Source organism: Falco peregrinus, chromosome Z, assembly GCF_023634155.1.
Source record: "Falco peregrinus isolate bFalPer1 chromosome Z, bFalPer1.pri, whole genome shotgun sequence".
In the NCBI taxonomy this organism is placed as follows: domain Eukaryota; kingdom Metazoa; phylum Chordata; class Aves; order Falconiformes; family Falconidae; genus Falco; species Falco peregrinus.
Window position 1 is genome coordinate 24,059,294 of NC_073739.1, and position 18,248 is coordinate 24,077,541.

At 39.6% G+C, this 18,248-nt stretch overlaps 1 protein-coding gene across 1 annotated transcript in view; it reads right to left on the bottom strand.

Annotated features, from left to right (window-relative positions):
- Nucleotides 1-18,248, bottom strand: part of CAMK4 (calcium/calmodulin dependent protein kinase IV) — a 170,276-nt gene that overhangs the window by 89,416 nt on the left and 62,612 nt on the right. Inside the window, exon 2 of the mRNA XM_005242512.4 lies at nucleotides 10,477-10,555. Coding sequence (XP_005242569.1) covers nucleotides 10,477-10,555 — 79 coding nt within the window. The remainder of the gene's footprint in view (nucleotides 1-10,476; nucleotides 10,556-18,248) is intronic.

The window sequence follows — 18,248 nt, forward strand, 5'->3', positions numbered from 1 at the left end:
AATATACACAAAGTATAATGGAATATACTAGAAATAACCTAGTATTTGAAGGCTGCCTAAAACAAAGGGGCAGGAATAACAAAGACAGTGCAGTGGGTTTTCTTTACATTTGTAGAAAAACATGTTATTGGTTATTTTTTATTTATTCAGCATTTGTGGGGGTGGAGTGTTGCTTTGCTGTAAGGAAGCCCTTCTTAAGTGATTTGAGCAAAGAGCAAGTTTAGTTTGGCAAAAATTTGGGATGTTCCTCACTCATACACACTAGTCCTGCAGCCATCAACCATCACAATATTCAGCTTAGAAAGTTGTACCGAACCTTAGATTTCAGTCTTAAGATCAGCTGATGTATCTCATGGACATCACATGTTGATGATAACTTCATCATTTCCCAAAGACGTTCCTGTAACCAGAACCCACAGGTTGTGCCACTCACACAGTTGCTGTGTTAATTTCCACCTTCGCTTTTCCATCTCTCCCTGCATGTGGCTGGTCTTTCTCTTAAAGGACATAAAACAAAAGGAAACCACCTCAGCCAAAGAGGATAAATTTCACCTTGAAATACACCAGTGTAATTAGTTTGTCAAGTAAGTACATTCTGATTATGGAGTTCTTGGTAAAATAAATCTTCTCTCTTACAGACCTCAGTTAGATTTGCATTTCTGAGGGGCTACAGAAAACTCAGCTTCAGGCCAGAGGAATAAACCCAGGATATTGTGTTTTAAGTTGTACACTGCTCCTGTATTATTCCAACAGCCAAACTGACAGCATTGGAGAAAACAGTGCAGTTTCTCGTCTTTTGCCCTCTTCTCTTCACGAAGCTCAAGGGCAGCTTTGGCTGCAGAGACCATGAAGTGGTGGAGTTCAAGATCCTTGGGGCAGTGAGGAGGGTGCACAGCAAGCTCGCTACTGTGGGCTTCAGGAGACCCGACACTGGCCTCTTCAGGGATCTGCTTGGTACATCACAAATAAGCTCTGGAGGGAAGAGGGCCCAAGAAAGCTGGTCAGTATTCAAGCATCACCTCCTCCAACCTCAGGATTGGTGTGTCCCAACAAAAAAGGAAGTTGGCCAAAAAAAGCCAGGAGGCCTGCATGGATGAACAAGGAGCTCCTGGACAAAATAAAGCACAAAAAGGAAGCCTACAGAGAAGCCTGGGAAGAACACAGAGGAACTGTCCAAGCAGCCAGGGATCAGGTTATGAAAGCTGCAGCCCTGATAGAATTAAATCTGGCCAGGGACATAAAGCACAAAAAGAAAATCTTCTACAGGTACATTGGTGATAAAAGGAAGACTTAGGGAAAACATGGACCTTTTCCTGAAGGAAACAGGAGACCTAGTTACCCAGCGTATGGAGAAGGTTGAGGTACTCAATGACTTTTTTGCCTCAGACTTCATCAGCAGGTGTTCCAACCACACCACCCAAGTCACAGAAGTCAAAGACAGGGACCGGCAGAATGAACTGCCACTATACAAGATCAGGTTTGAGACCACCTAAGGAACCTGAAGGTGCATAAGTCCATGGGACCTGATGAGATGAAGCTGTGGGTCCTGAGGGAACTGGAAGATGAAGTGGCTGAGTTGCTGTCCATCATATTTGAGAAGTCATGGCAGTCTGGTGAAGTTCCTACAGACTGGAAAAGGGGAAACAAACCCCCTGTTTTTTAAAAAGGGAGATAAGGAGGACCCAGGAAATTACAGGCCAGTCAGTCTCACCTCTGTGCCTGGCAAGTTCATGGAGCAGATCCTCCTGTAAACTGTGCTAAGGCACATGGAAAATAATGAGGTGACTGATGATGTGACTGGTGACAGCCCACATGGCTTCACGAAGTGCAAGTCATGCCTGACAAATTTGAAGGCCTTCTACGTTGGGGTTACAGCACTGATGGATGAGGGAAGAGCAACTGACATCATCTACCTGGACTCGTGCAAAGCTTTTGACACTGTCCTGCCCAGCATCCTTGTGTCTAAACTGGAGAGACATTAGTTGGATGGGTAGACCATTTGGTAGATAAGGAAATGGCTCCGATCACACTCAAAGAGTTGCTGTCAATGGCTTAATGTCCAAGTGGAGACCAGTGTTGAGTGGTGTTCCTCAGGGGTCCATACTGGGACCAGTGCTGTTCAACATCTTTGTTGACAGCATTGACAGTGGGATCAAGTACATGCTCAGCAAGATTGCCAACGACACCAAGTTGAACAGTGCAGCCAACACACTGGAGGGAAGGGATGCCATCCAGAGGGACCTTGACAGGCTGGAGAGGTGGGCCCGTGCGAACCTCACGAAGTTCAACAAGGCCAAGCAAGGTCCTGCACCTGGGTCAGGCAACCCCCAGTATCAATAGAGGCTAGGCAGAGAATGGAATGAGAGCAACCCAGAGGAACAGGACTTGGGGGTGTTTGTAAATAAGAAGCTCAACAAGACCTGGCAATGTGCACTTGCAGCCCAGAAAGCCAACTGTACCCTGGGCTGCATCACAAGAAACATGGCCAGCAGGTTGAGGGAGGTGGTTCTCCCCCTCTACTCTGCTCTCATGAGATCCCACCTGGAGTACTGTGTTCAGCTCTGGGGCCCCTAATGTAAGAACAACATGCACCTGTTGGAATGAGTCCAGAAGAAGGTCATGAAGATGATCAGAGGGCTGGAGCACCTCTGCTATGAAGACATGCTGAGAGAATTGGGCATGTTCAGCCTGGAAAGACAAGGCTCCAGAGAGACCTCATAACAGCCTTCTTGTACCTAAAGAGAGCTTATAAGAAATACTGGGACAGAGTTTTTACAAGGGCATGTGGTGATAGGACAAGGGAAAATGATTTTAAACTGAAACAGGGCAGATTTAGATTAGATATTAGGGAGAAATTCTTTACTATGACAGTGGTGAGACAGTGGAACATGATGCCCAGAGAAGCTGTGGATGCCCCATCCCTGGGAGTGTTGAAGGCCAGGCTGGATGGGGCTTTGAGCAACCTGGTCTAGTGGAAGGTGTCCCTGCCCATGGCAGCGGGGCTGGAAATAGATGATCTTTAAGGTCCCTTCAAACCCAAACCATTCTGTGATTCCATGATTTTTTGTGCATGCAGCCAGTTGTCCCATTCTTTTCTTGACAGCACAGAACAAGCTCAGCCTCTCTCCCCCCAAAATGGTTAACTGTCACAACTGTGATGATAGGATCACAGCACACACTTCTGGAAAACAAATTCCTAAAAGGCAGAGGGAGAAGACTTTCAGAGATGCCTAGCATCAGCCTCACAGACCATATATCTATGCAGAAGTGCTGCCTTCCCTGCAGTACAGCTCTATCAAAAGCATGTTTTTGGATTTAACAGGCTGTAAATAATGAAGGGTTTCTAAAGAGGAGGACTATAATCTCAGGATAGCCTAATATTTACTTCTGCACCTCCGCTCAGCTCTTTTGCAGAGTTGCATCTTTGCTTTAGGCACTAAATATATCCTCACACAGCAACACATTTCATTCCTATTCCCTGTCTTGCCTCTCTACATTTGTGTGCATCCCAGTCACACAAAGCTCCTCTAGGCTTGCTTAAAGCCATGGAGACGACAAATCACTGTGGGCAGGAAAGGAGAAAAATGTGCATGGATGGGTTGGTGGAAGAAAATGTGCAACTCAGATCATTTCACAACATATCTTGTTAATTTATTCAAAGCTGAACGTGTTTCATTTGTTTCTTTTTTAAAAAAATTGAATCAGTAATCTAAGGAATATTATTTAGTTACTCAGAACTACTTGTTCAACACTGCAGTGTGACAGTAGGTTGAGCTTCCTTGAACTGCCTAACAATGTATTGAGCTTTGGATTTTCTTCTTTTTTATTAGCTGATTTTTGTATTCCTGAAAAATTACCTGTGCACACCAGAAATGAGTGCTATCTAATTACCTATAAATTAAACGGAGTAAGGAAAAAAGATATAATACATACTCTCTGTTCTTAAAATCTTAACCCAAGGTATGATTTAAGAAGAGCACAGCAATTCAAACTAAATGGCAACCAGTAAAATATTGTTCTATGTTAAGTGACTTTTATACGTCACTTGCACTCAAAAATGATATAATACAACATATTGTAATGCAGATTACATGTTAAATTACTTTATTTTGTATGTAGAACAGGCTTTTTTCAATTGCAAAATGGGATTTTTTTTTCCTTTTCTGAAGGATGTCCTGTCAATACAGACAAAAATAACTTTCCGCTTTCCAAAGACTAACCCAGCATATTACAAAGCTATGTTTCAGTAAAATTTCCACTTTTGTTAACTGCACTCTGATTTCATAGCTTCTAAAGCAAAAACTTGCTGGTATCTTACTGCAGAAAAATACCCATCTATAAGTTCTCTTTTCTTTTGTAGGGTATTTATGTAAAATGAACGTTATTCTTCATCTTTAGACATTATGCATTTGATGGACTTAACTTTTACTGAAAGCTCTTTCTTTTGTGAAGTAGTGAGTCAGACCGTGGAAGCCAGATTCCCCTTATATATCAGGGAAAACTGAATATAAGCAGTGGAAAACTCAAAGCTTTACTGCCTTATTCCTTTATTCAAAATAATTTTGACTGAAGTATTTTTTTCATCTTTCAGAATAACAGTGTGAACTGCACATGAATGAGATGACGAAATGAATGACAAAAAATGAGAAAACCAGGAAAAATAATCTATGTATATAATAGCTAGTACTGCAGATGGAGTGGTAATTAAGAAATTATCATTTCCCAATAATTAGCAAGCAATGGCATGGGCAGTGTGTGTGCACATGTGTGTGTGTGAATGAATAACAGAAGAAAATGTGTGAGCCAGCTGACAAAAATACACTTTTTTAAGGGTGAGTACTGATGTGGAGTTGACTGTTGTCATGTAGACTTAAATATGACACGATTCTTTATCCTTTTTGAAAAATTTGAAAAATATCAAACACTACATGTTAATACAATGTGTTAGTTAATACCAGCTTTGTGAAGAAAAACTTACCTTAAATATACACACATATTTATGTAAATATATTCCTACCCTTTGTAATCTGGAGAAAAGAGAATACTGTCACAGCACATCAGACAAACTGGACTATTATATCAAGCTCTTGCTTTCTCTGTGGGCCAGGTACGTCTGCTAAACTTCATCACTCTCAGATGGCAGTCCACTAAAAGTGCTGACAACTACTGTTTGTTACGTATACATACATACATATATATATATATATTCTCATTATAAAGTCTATAGAGAAAGAGGCATGTGGAGGCAGGGGGCAATCAAACTGTAAATCCCATAAGCCCACATGGCAGCAATAGAAAATTTTCATTTTACGGCTACAAACACATTTTTCTTCAGAAGTCAATAAAAGATTGATTTACTAATGCTGACTGTCTCCAAGTGTGATACTCAGCACACATCCCCACTGTGGCACATGCCTTCTCAATCAGTTGGAAAGGCTCAATCAAAAGAAACACTCCTCCAAGAAAACACACCAAATATTTGCATGAGCCTCTTGGTTACCACTTAATACCATCAATTCACTGCAACACAAAATTAAAACCCCAGCCAAGTATACTCCCTGTATAGTTGGGAATATATGTTGTTTATAATGTATATATATGTATACCTCATATTATGTGTGTATATATGTTTGTATATATTTGTATACATATACACAGATATATGCAAACATGCATGCAATTGAGATTTTTTACATATGCCTTTATAGACCATTATACCCTAACTCTAGAAATCCAGCCCCACCTATCCAGGAGGCAAGCCTGTTACCTTCACATTTGCTTACACTCCTCTCTGCTCCACAGACATAAACTTTGTGGATCTCAAACAGTCTGACTAGTACAATTAGATTAATCCCAGCACAACTATTTCCAGCATACATGTTGCTTGAAAACTGTTGCTCTGTTTCTGATCTGAGAAAAAGTTCATATGCCTAAAATTTGTCTGATTTTGAACACCAACCATTCTGCAAGAAGAATGCTGCTTCATAAATAATGATTTTAGTTAAAGGACTGAGGAAGTATTAGTTAAGCATCACAAACCCTGTGAGGGAGGATACTCACCCACAAAAAATGAAACCAAAATGTGAATCCTCCAAAACAGTCTCTGTGCTTGCATGACTCGTTGACTGATACACAGAGGGCCTAATAAGTTATAATACTTTATAATTCTTAGGGGACATTACCCATCAATTAAACCTAGGAATATTACGCAGGCTATCCTTCAAAGCCTTGCTGGGAAGCAAATCAAGTATTATCTCATTTTTATGGATGAGAAAGTTGAAATCAAAAAAATACCTCAACTAACAGCACAGGCTGAATTGGGAATACACCAGGACCCAGGCTCCAGACAACCCAGCTCAGCATCCTGTTCTCCCTTCAGCAGAGCGTGCTGCTTTATCGCAATGGCAGCTCCCAAATTATTCGGTTACAGTTGTTAGTACTTGGTAGACGTATAACGTAGGCAGGCACTCAGTGTCTTCATTTAGAAACCATGGAACAGAGGCCATCTGTTCTCTGCTTCTAAAGCAACTTATCCAGATGCAGGTAGAAAATTTAAGGCAGAGGTGCATCTCATTTCTTGGAAGACATTCACCTGCCGACTATGAAACAATCTCCAGGCTGGTCCTGGTTCATATGCTGCCTAGCTTTCCTAAAACACACCAAAAGGAGGCAAAGGTCTGCAGATGAGAGTCTTCATTTCACAAATAGCACATAAATATGTTTACTTCCTTCAAGCATCCTGTGTTCTAATATGATCCACATGCTATACATTGTTTGCAACAACAAATGTTCCAGAATGATTGGTTGTAAATGTCACATAATTTTTAAGTCTCGGCTTGAGTAGTAACAATCATAGTTGTAAAGTGTATCCTAAAGATACCTTGTTTTTCTTAAGCATCAAGTCACCAAGCAGAGGTAAATTGTGTAGTTCAAAGCAAACCAGCATCATATTTCCAATTGCAAGTGTAAAAGTTCATCACTGTACTTTGTTCATTATATGATCCACTTTTGATTCTTTCTTGCCTCACGAAATGGATTTCCCCACAAAGAAATTTCATGTTTCAAACCTTTATATTTATTACCTGCATGGAACTTAAGAGATGTTAGGGACATAGTTTAGCGGTGGACTTGGCAGTGTCAGGTTTACAGTTGGACTCGATGGTCTTAGGGGTCTTTTCCAACCTAAATGATTCTATGATTCTACAGCAAAAATCAAATAATGAGTATATAATACATTTCAATTATGCTCAGGAACTGAGCATAAAGGTTGGATGAGCAAATCAAAGGCAATAATTCAGCATGCTTTTTCACCTGCCCCATAGATGTTGTTTTATGAACATATTTCTTTCTTTATCTGGTAATAACAATTCCAAATTTAATTTCTGAGACGCGTTTTCCCACTAACACATACATTAATTTTTCTTTGGATCACTTTAGCCCTTCTAACAGTTTTCTTTTAGCTGCTCTGGCAGCTATAGTCCTAATTTGCTTGTAAATTTCCTAACTTTGACAGTCAGACACTTCAGGAGTAAGAATCAGAAGTGTTCTTTGAACTAAATTTTATTCACCATAAGTGTAACTTAAAGGATTCAAAACTACTCCTGAACTGGGGCTGAATTTGACAAAACCAAAAAAACACAAGGAACCAAAGTATTCTGTTTCAGTGGTTCTGAACCAGCAAAAAAGATTTTTCTCCTCCTCTTGGAACCGTATAAAATTTTAATTAATGGTTAAGAATTATTAAAGCTCTAAATGGAAATAGAATATTCCCAAAATATTATTTTATTGTATTGACAACAAAAATTTGTATAAACATATTTTCTCCTGTTTCTCTTTGTTGGCTTAACTAGCAATCAGAAAAAATCCAAACAGAACTGAGCAAATAATCTAAGAATACTATTTTATTAAGCTAGAAGGTAAAGAAATATTAATTACAGAATCTCCTAAGAGCTCACATTGCTCCACAAGTGTGTATTCTTAGAATTGACTGATATGTCTTGCCCAAAATTTTATTTGCTCTTAAATGAGAATGCGTTAGTCAGGCAAAATGAAAAATTAATCTTATTATTTAAATGAAAAGAATACTGATAGTCATTTTATGTTTCTTGCAGTCTGTTCTTAGCACACTACTTCAATCCAAAAGGATCATTTGTTTCTTATCTGAGCTGTTCCCATGGGAGAAAAGTAATAATTTCTAATGCTTTCCTTCAAATTATGGCACTGTAGTGATCAGCATTCACAAATGTGGAGCTGCCAGTCAGCCAGCAGATGCCTAATCACGCTTCACTTGTTACCACTTTCAGAACAAGGTGGACCACCCCTCTGCCTGACCCTCACCCTGTTCCTAGTGTCTTCCTTAGCAAGTTAGTCTTGTTCAGTGCAGTGTTTAAATGTTTAAAATGTTTGAATGGAAAAATCAGATTATTTGCTCTTTAGCCATCTTTTCTCTTCTGATTTCCTGTGCTCTTCAGAGCTCCCTTATGTGCATTTAAGAAAGGGAATTGAAGAAATGAGACTCTGCATCAAAAGCAGTCACAGGTTCTTCCTCTTTTTCTCCTATCACTTTTCCTCCACTATAGAACTGCCATCTGTTTTTTCTAAGTGTTTTAAAAAAGTCAACAGGAAACTTAGGCCAATCAACATTTTGTTGTATGATTTGGCCCACACTTGGTTATTTTTACACTGAGACACTCTGAGCGAAGATCAGGCCTCCCGCTGTGGGAGCACTGTAACACACAGTTAGTTCTGTCTCTGTGACAATAATTACATCTCCAAATCAGAACCGGAGCTACAGTATCTCAGGGCACACAGACACAAGCAGTGGCACATCCTTACAGTATTGCCTCCCATGTTCTCAGCTATACACATAAGCTCAGTTGTGTAATAAAATCACGTGTTTTCATAACAAAACATCCCAAAGTGTATCAATTACACTGGGAACAACTCAGTTGTGTGAACTGCTTAACCACGCTGCTAATACAATGAAGGCTGCGCTAAGCCAAGCTATTGTTGCTGTGCAAACAACTTATATAACCATATTATTTCATAATTCTTGCTTGTCGTTTTCCCTACACTTAGTAAAAAAATCTGTATTACAATAAGTCCACCAAAAGTCTAAATTGAATAGTTTCAGACACAAGTAGATGGATCTAGTATTAATATGGCCATTGTGAAGATTAATTAATCTCCAGAAAGGCCAAAAAAAGCGCAAAGAAATATTTTTAAGTAATGTAATTTTTCCCAGTGCATTTCAGAATGAGAATTGTTAAGGAAATATACTTCCAAAACATTATAGGAATCATTGGTGTGAAGAACTGGTAAAAACTTAAAAGTTCTCTGCATATCCATAAGAAAGACAGAGCGTAGGCTGCAGCAACACAAGCTCCTCACATGCTCTGCTTCCTCCAGTGCACCAGATGAAAATTCAAAAGCAGCGCACACAACTGAATTTCTATGCCAGTTTAAACTTTGGCTTACTTTCAAAGATGACAGATTAATGCCAACATTTTACTCATGTGGAACCCACTCATTATGTCTTGCACAGAGACCACCAGTTAATTCAGCATTTAAACATGTTTACGCCTACCCACCCATCATTATGTTGCTACATGTGAACATTCCTGAACTTTATGGAATAATGGGGGATTTAACACTGAAATAAACTGAATCAAAGCCACTCATGAATAAAAGTCATGTCCATGCCTCACAGACTGCTTGCTTCCTCTCAAATTTCTCTCGCCTTCTTAGGAACATGAACTGCTCTACCCTATCCCCCACACTCTCTGCTTGAAGTCTCTCAATCCATTAGTAGCCTTTCCTCCTCTTCAGTCTCTATGCTTTCCACCACGTTATTTTGTAACATACACAAAAATAGCTGTGATAGAAGTGTGACATGTATGGGACTCTAAAATAAGTGCTACCTCAACTGGTTCTCTCACAGTTTTGTGGGGGGAAAAGACCTCCATGATCTATTTAATTTTACTTGGGTTTGAATTGATGCTTTAGTTTCTGAAAAAGATAAATCATGTAATAGTATTTTCTGAGCAAAACAATGTTTTAAAGCAAAATTAAATAACAGAGCATTTAAATGATTCAGAAGCTGCTTCTTTTCCACAGTGAAAGAAAAAGACATTTCTGCTTTAAAAGTTTTGCCCAAATCTAAGTCTATATAGACAACACCAGATAAAGGTACAGGCAAGACTTGTTGGGATAAGATACTCCCAGCAGAGTACTATTAACTCTAAAGGCTGTTTTAATGCTGAGGAGCAGAAGCTTGGCCAGAGAAAATATAAGCTTAGCAGGGTCCTTAATCTAGCCTGTTTCCCCCACACAAAGAAACTGCACCGAAAAAAACCCAGAGAAAATCCCAAATATATCCCAAAGCAAAGCAAAGCAAAGCAAAGCAAAGCAAAGCAAAGCAAAGCAAAGCAAAGCAAAGCAAAGCAAAGCAAAGCAAAGCAAAATAAAACAACTTACTGTCTTCTTCAACATTTTGACGGCGTAAGGTTTCTGGGTCCCTTTCTGCCTGCATCTGTAGACAATGGATGTAGCCCCACTAAATTAAAAAACAAAACAAAACAAAAAAAAAAAAAAAAAAAAGGAAGAGTAGTTGTACATACACCTCTTCGAATATGTCAATAAACAGAGTTGCCTAGCTCAAACTACAATTTCTACTCCTCCCAGTTTGGGCAAAAATACCTTATTTTCCCCCACAGATGCAAACAAAAAAAACCAGTGTAAAAACTGCTCTCTGCTGAACCAGTGAAATTCAGCAGTTATTCTGCCAACCGAATGTGCAAGAGCTCAAGATGCCTCTTGGTCACATCTTCTCTGTCTCCTGACACATCCTGGAGGTTTCCTTAGCATAGCAAGGAACACAATCTAGCCCCAAACCTGTGACAACATATCTTGTCTTCGTTAAGGCAACCCATTTGCAACAATTAGTTACATTGGGTTTTTTTACTGTTGATGGCAGTAATGGGGAGTGAGACAGAAAAGAAACTACTGTGCTACTCTCTCCCAGTTTCCCAAACAGTCGAATTCAGCACCAGATGGAGCAAGCAGCAATTCTGGTTAATTCAGTGGAAACTGGTGGGGCTTGTTCATAGCATAACTGAACTGGGCTTAACATCTTCTGGTTGCCTTCAAGGCGCACTTGCTTGAATGTGCTAAATCTGAGCACTTATGAAATGATGGCTCTGCTAGTTGGAAGGCAGTTCTCTGAGTGGGAGGTTGGGCTAGACATTCTCCAGAGGCAGGCTCAGCTGCTGAGGTTATGTGCTGTTCCCTACTTGTTACTGCCAAGGAAGGGACCTGTAGTCTATGAATTAGCTGAAGAGTGGAAAAACCTCTGGCAAAACCATAATGGTTACAAACAGTTCAGATACCTTTATATTCTACCACATCTACTGTTAGATGCTGCTGAGCAACCCAGTGTCAGCCACCATCAAAATGGACGCACTGAAGTGCTACATGTTAGCACTGGATTTAAGGCATTTATGGAAGCCTCCTGTCCTCAGGAGATTTATCACCCACTCTTTAAGTGTCAGCATTTCCAAATAGCTGCAGATTTTTAAGCTAGAGGGGACTGCTGTTATCATACACGACTTCCTGGAACATACATTGCCAAGCTGCACACAACCACTCTGCAGTGAAGGGATTTCATATATACCACACACCCAAGTGCACTGCAGATCTCTCTGTACCAGAAGAAACCCATCTCAGTACATCTGTAGGAGATGACCATGAGCTGCAGAACGGCACCAGCAGCTTTCTTTTAAACAGTGCGATGGCATAGCCATGTTTGACTATATGAATAAAGCTGTGACACAAAGTTTATTGTTCTGGGTGCACTGCTGGACAAAACTGCCATGCAGGTTCTGCACTTCTCCCTCCTCAGCATGGGCACGGATGCCAGATAAAGCTCTGAGTAGGCATGTCCATATTTTTATGAGAACATGAGTGAGCACAAGAACTGGCATTTAATTGAGAAGATTTACTTCATAAAGACCGCTTCATCAGGAAAGGTCACATACAGCAATGGAAACGCAGCCCAATTGTCTGAGGGCTTGTGTGCACCAAACACACATAAAGTAATCTTCACTTCATCTCAAATGCTAAAATGATTTGTCTCTCATAACAGTGTATTGATAAATGTGCGGGAGTACTGCAAGCCTCAGTGACTCCCAGAATCATTACAAGAATTTAATTAGATCTCTCCTTGGCCAAGTCTCAAAAGGCTCTATTTAGCAAGAAGAAAATATATAGCACATTAAAAAAACCCTAACACCTTTTAAGTATAACGGAAGATGTTAAAAGATAAAATTCTAAGGACCTGCTGTGATAAGGTTTATACCTCCAGTATTTCACTACAGCACTGTAATGGGGAAGTCACTGCAGGAACTGCAAATTATTCTTGTACCCTGCTTGACATACTGAATGCAATATAAACATTAAACTCATTAGCCTACATATGCTCTTACCGAGCAGGCAGCAAACTTTCTAGAAATCATTTTATTTGGTTGAGGGCACAGCCAGAGAAGATGTGCAGCTGATGATCCAAACAAACAGATTGCTATTCCTGTGGGCATATTCAGGTGTTTGCTGCTGCTGCGACAACGGAGGGCAGTCACTGTCTCAGTAATGCTATTGTGTTTGCTTTACCAGCTTGTAACTTGGCTCTGCGAAGTCTTCCACACGAATTAAAACTCAGCTACTGGAACACCTCTGATGATGTAATAGAACTGGCTCAGTGATGAGATGGACAGCCACACCAGCAAGGGTTGCATGGCACCACCTCCAACAGTTCATCTGACTGTACCCAAAGTGGAAGAGAGGCAGCATAATTCTTGAAAGAGGCAGATGACAGCCCAGAGAGACAGGAATTTATGAAGGCATATCCAGATAAGCAGTTTTGCACCAGGATTGTCAGTCAACATTCAAAACACATAAGAGGGGCTACTTTAGAAATTATTCTCTATTGTAAAGATTTCTGACAGCCCATCCCTGGAGTCATAATTTGGGGGAAAAAGTGATGGCAAGATATCACAAGACTTGGGAACACTTACTGGAATTAGTGAGTCCTCTTTTGGTTTATGTGCCTATGCCCAGCTCTGACAGACATGTTCCCACCAGTCAGAAAAGAGCCCACAAAGCTAACAGCTAACACCACCTTCCTCTTCCACGCCAGAAACCAGCACCTGGACTCACAAACAGGATGGCAACCTGGTTACACCACACCTGGTGCAAAGCTTAGCAGACAGCCATTACTAGTGCAGACCTGACTCCTTGTCTCTTTGGTGATAACAGGACCTCTTTGCTTCTTCCCATTAAAACAAAAAAAATAATAAAAAAGGCAGGCAAGGGGGAAACAGCCTATGGGTCTTAATGTACATGTGCAAACAGAACTGCCTTGTGCAAATAAGAGCATTTTGCTTTGCTTATTTTGGCTTCCTGTGGAGTTCAGTGAGCCTTCTGCTGAATCAGCACATGCAGCTTTCCTGAGCCTGTATAACTTGGAAGGTCACCAATATAACTGGAGTGATTCAAGCTTTCATCACCAAAAAGCAGTAGGAAGCTTCAGCTGCAAAAATCTCCTACAACTGAAAAGCTCAGAGAGCTGCTAACTCTAACCTCTTGCCCTTATCTTCAGTTTTTCAACATCAAACCTTGACTGCCAACAACCAGGCTCTCAGAACCAGATCTGGAATTTGTATCAACTAAAGATTTCATTGATACGTTGGGTCAGAAAACACAAATATGCAGAAACCAAAAATTCTTATGGCAACACACCGCTTTCTACAGATTAAATTTATGGCCAGATAGACTGCAAGCCTCTCAATGTCCCATTTGCTGCAGGTGGTGTTCCACTTCAATGATACTATACAAAGAGATCACCTATACTTAATGGTTAAGGCACGTATTTGATAAGCAGCAGGTATCAACACCAGGAAATATTTAATCCTACAGCATTAACAGTTTCAACAAAAGAAACTGGGAGGACCCTAAGTCCAAGCAGCTAACAACCACTTGCAGAAGTACACTGCAGCGTGTGACTGACAACCAACCCATACCCAGTTCAGACCAGAAACCAGCAATTGAGTCTCCCATACTCCAGATGAGTTCAACCACAAGATTACTCCCTGTATTGTGTTGGCGTATTTACAGTTGATCCTGCCAGCTCTTTCCTCTTTGTATTGGTGAATACATACATAGATACTTATCTATCTTTACATATATGTGTATGTATATGCATTTAAATTTATATGAAATATTTTATATGTGTGTATTTATTTAAAGAAAAATAGGTTTCAGGAAGCATCCAGCTGTTGCTTTTTTTGCATCTCTGCCTAGAACAGGCTGCCTGAACTCAAAGTATAAAGTATTTGAAGTTAGCTGGAACAATACAAAAAAAGGCATATTCTTGGACTGTGTAGTTGGCCAAGTTAGAGAACAGTAAAAATTAGAATTCCTACATTGTTGAAAACATTGTCATTCTCTTTTACTGGCATACATGTTTCTGTCTGGAAAGCTGCTTAATGATTCTGTTAAAAGATTTACTTTTAAAAAACCCACACGTAACAGTGACCATGCTAAAGAAAAAAAAAAAAAATCAACCTAAACCACTTTACCATAAATGTATTTCTACATCCAGTTTTGAACTTACAAAAAATCCTAAAAATAATGTATACATCTTAACTACTTGGTCACAATGGACAAGAAAAACACTTGCTTCCCTGTGATGCTGCCTACAATGAGGACAATGACAAGTCACAAGAAACCTCTTGTTTTCTTGTGTGCTTGGACTCTGTCACAGCTGCTACACACGCAACTCAGTATCAGAATTAGTTTTCCTGTAGTACAAACACTTCAGTGACATGATAAACTCACTCAGCCATTAGTCCAATGATTGCATGAAAAATTTAAAGTATTTAAAGAACCACTTAATATGTGAAATTAGACTAAAATTCAATGACTGATCTGTGTTGTTTTCCACACAAATTAGAAAAATGTTTTTAAAATATTAAAAATCTCTGTGTAAAATTTTTGCCCCCCTAATATACATTTTCTTGAGTATTCTGATTGTTTTTCTTTTGCAATTTGCAATTATTTTAGAAGGACGCTATTTTAGAGATTGGGCAACAGCATCATAGCACTCTGTCTGTGCTAAGGAGTCCAAACTGCGAAGCCAGAAGCATGGTCACACTTCAGGTACATGCAGTCAAAAATAGTGGTGTCAGCACAGATGGAAGGAAGGCAGGGACACCCAGGAGGGGTGTTAAGGAGGTGGAAGTGATCAGCAGAATTTGCACATAAAGGAGAAAATGGAATTTGCAGGATCAGGCTGGACCTGTGGTAGGGACCGGCAGAGAGAAAGAAACCAAGGCAAGAAAAGGCACAGAATTTGAGCCAGGTTGGAAAAAACCTTGCCTCCCACACACCCACAAAAAGCTTCTGCCTCTGAAATAAGAATTGAGAACTAAACTGAAACACAGCCAGATGTTTATTTGGTCACAAGTAGGTAGGAGAGGTGAATTCCTAGAGCTGCAGTTTTTATAATAAACAGTCACTGATGGTATTTTCACTGGAAGGAAAAAGATTGGTCCTTCCAAAAGTAGGTCAGCATCTCTATACCATGCCCATTTACCCCAGGTTTTATACTGCATTTTGAATCAATTCAGTACAAACACTCAACATAATCTCCTAAAAATTTCATTTGGATTAAATTAATTAAGTTCTCAACTGATTTTTGAAAAATAAATCAGTTTGTGCTTCATGCAGTCAAAAAATGATTACACAATCTAGTTTGTCCAAACAAATCGGGTGAAAGAATGAATTCTTAAGAAAACTGTACCTATTACAAAGCCATGGAAATTTGTGCTGCCAAAACTGCACTAACAGATTAAAGTCCAGTATTGGTTTCCATAAAGATTATTATTTTTTTTTTTTGCACAGGTTACAGAAGTATAAAGCCAAAATATATTCATTCACTCTTTCTTATACATACACTAGAAGTTCAAATGGATTTATAGGCATTAAATTACTGTTTCTAGACTTAAAAATTAAATGCCCTGTTTCAAGTTAAATACTGGATAGAGCAAAAAAATCACTGGCAAAGCCATTAATGTATACAGAAATGAAAATTACATTTTAAAAAAAGGATATTCTATGGCATTACTAATATTGCTTTAATTTAAAAAAACATACATGTAAGTTTGGAAATTCTCACAACTTGCATTTCATCAAAACAAACTTTCTACAGTGAACTTACAAGCAATTTTTAAATTATTCAAATCTGATCTAAAAGCCTCTTCTAAACATTAATGTCTACTTATACAGGACTTGTAGGCAATTGTGTGCAAGTGCAGCCCTCCCTTTCCACTCATTATTTCACAACTATTAAAAGAATGGAAAATTTCACAAAACAAACATAATGTAGGGGGGAAAACCCACTTAAATTCCCACATTCTGTAAGGAATAAAACTAATCCTGAAGAAGGCAAGGCTGGTGGAAAAAACATACACAGTTCTGGAAGGGAAAGCTAATTCCACTGCATTCCATGTCTGGTTGATTTTGACAAGAAAAACATCCATACTTTTAAGATTTTAATTCTATGAGTTTCAGCTGCAGTGCTGATTTTCTAATATCTGAGGGGAAAGGACTTTTTAGCAATCGGTTCCTGCTCAGGCTCACAATGTAGCAGACCAACAAGGTATTTTCAGTATTCAGCCTTCACTGCATTTAGCAGACAAACAAAAGGAGCCTTACATAAGCACATTCCTAACAAAAGACATGCACTATATTTAAATAAGCACTAATTAAACTCATGCTTGCCAATATTCTTCAACCTGTAACTTCCACATACAACAATTAGTAGAACTGTAATCCTTCAGATGTGGGCTAGGTTGGCTGGCGAAACAGTAACTAAAATGTACAGTCCAAGCCACTCCTGCTGGGGTGGCTGGACCAGCAGCTGCTAATCGCTGCTGGGACTGCAGCAGCATATTTCTCACTAGCTTCCAGTGGGGCTCCTTCCTCAAGTATTTCAGGAAATTTATAGAAAAAGACCTCTGCCCCACAAGCAGGCTAAACACTTAATTACACCTGCCTTTATTGCCTTTTAAAACAGTGGACATTCAGCTAGGAGTTAAATTAGACACATTATATAATATCTATGTTAAAATTAGATTATTTCCCCCACCTCAAACACTACTTCTTAACCCTCTGTCTAGCTGGTGGGTAAACATCAAGGACCAGGAACAGACCACCAACACTATGTATCTTAAAGCATTTTGAGAAATCTGACTTCCCTGCCTTTCAATGAATGTAAGAACACAGCTGACCCAGACTGAGTAAAAGAGCAACAATCATCTCCTACCTTAATTTGAAAACATGGAAAGAAAATTTGAACTACATTGCATTTCAGATGTTGCTGCTTTATTATGGGCACATTGCTCTCCTTGGTGTAACCCAACTTTCAGAAAGCTGGCTCCCGAGGAAAGTGCCAGGTAAGGCTGCCAAAATGGATGTGAGGTGAAGACCAGAGCACTACACACAGAAGAAAAATGCACAGGAAATACATGTACTCTTTCTTCTTTTTCCTTTAGTCCCTTTAAAAAATTGGGTTAGACCACACATAAGGACAACTGTATTTCTAAAACAGCAGGAGAGTTCTCAATACGAAAACCAATCTCTTTCCTACCAAGTCTGAAAAAAACTTGCAACTGAAAGTTGGCTGAAAATGAACTTGCAATAGTGTGAGGTTGATTTTTTGACATAAAGCTCTTGCAGTCCAGAAATTGGTTTTGAATATTTTATTTAGAACAGTTTCCTCTGAGACTGCTCTTCTTTTTTCAGGGACAGAAAAGTACTTACCTATTCACATTTAGGCAGTTCAATGAAAGAGAGAGAGTAAAGAAAAGGAGGCAGAAGAGTGGACGGAATGAACTCTTACTGCTTCCAGCAGGATGCAGATTTTTGTCCCTGGAATTTTGGGAACACGAGGCCAAATTTTCAAAACCAGGTGCTCTGACTGCCTGTGCAAGACGCAGATCCAAATCCTTGGATCCGCAGTCTCAGTCACATCCTTATGGCCACAGACTCTGTGCCTGCGCTTTCCATCTATGTGACAGGCCATGTGGCTACTGTCCCTTCCTAAGCAGCACACAAAGCTTGACAACTGAAACAGTTCAGTGAACGTAGCTCCTCTGGAAAAACACATGCCTTATTTTAAGCACAGTTCAAACTAT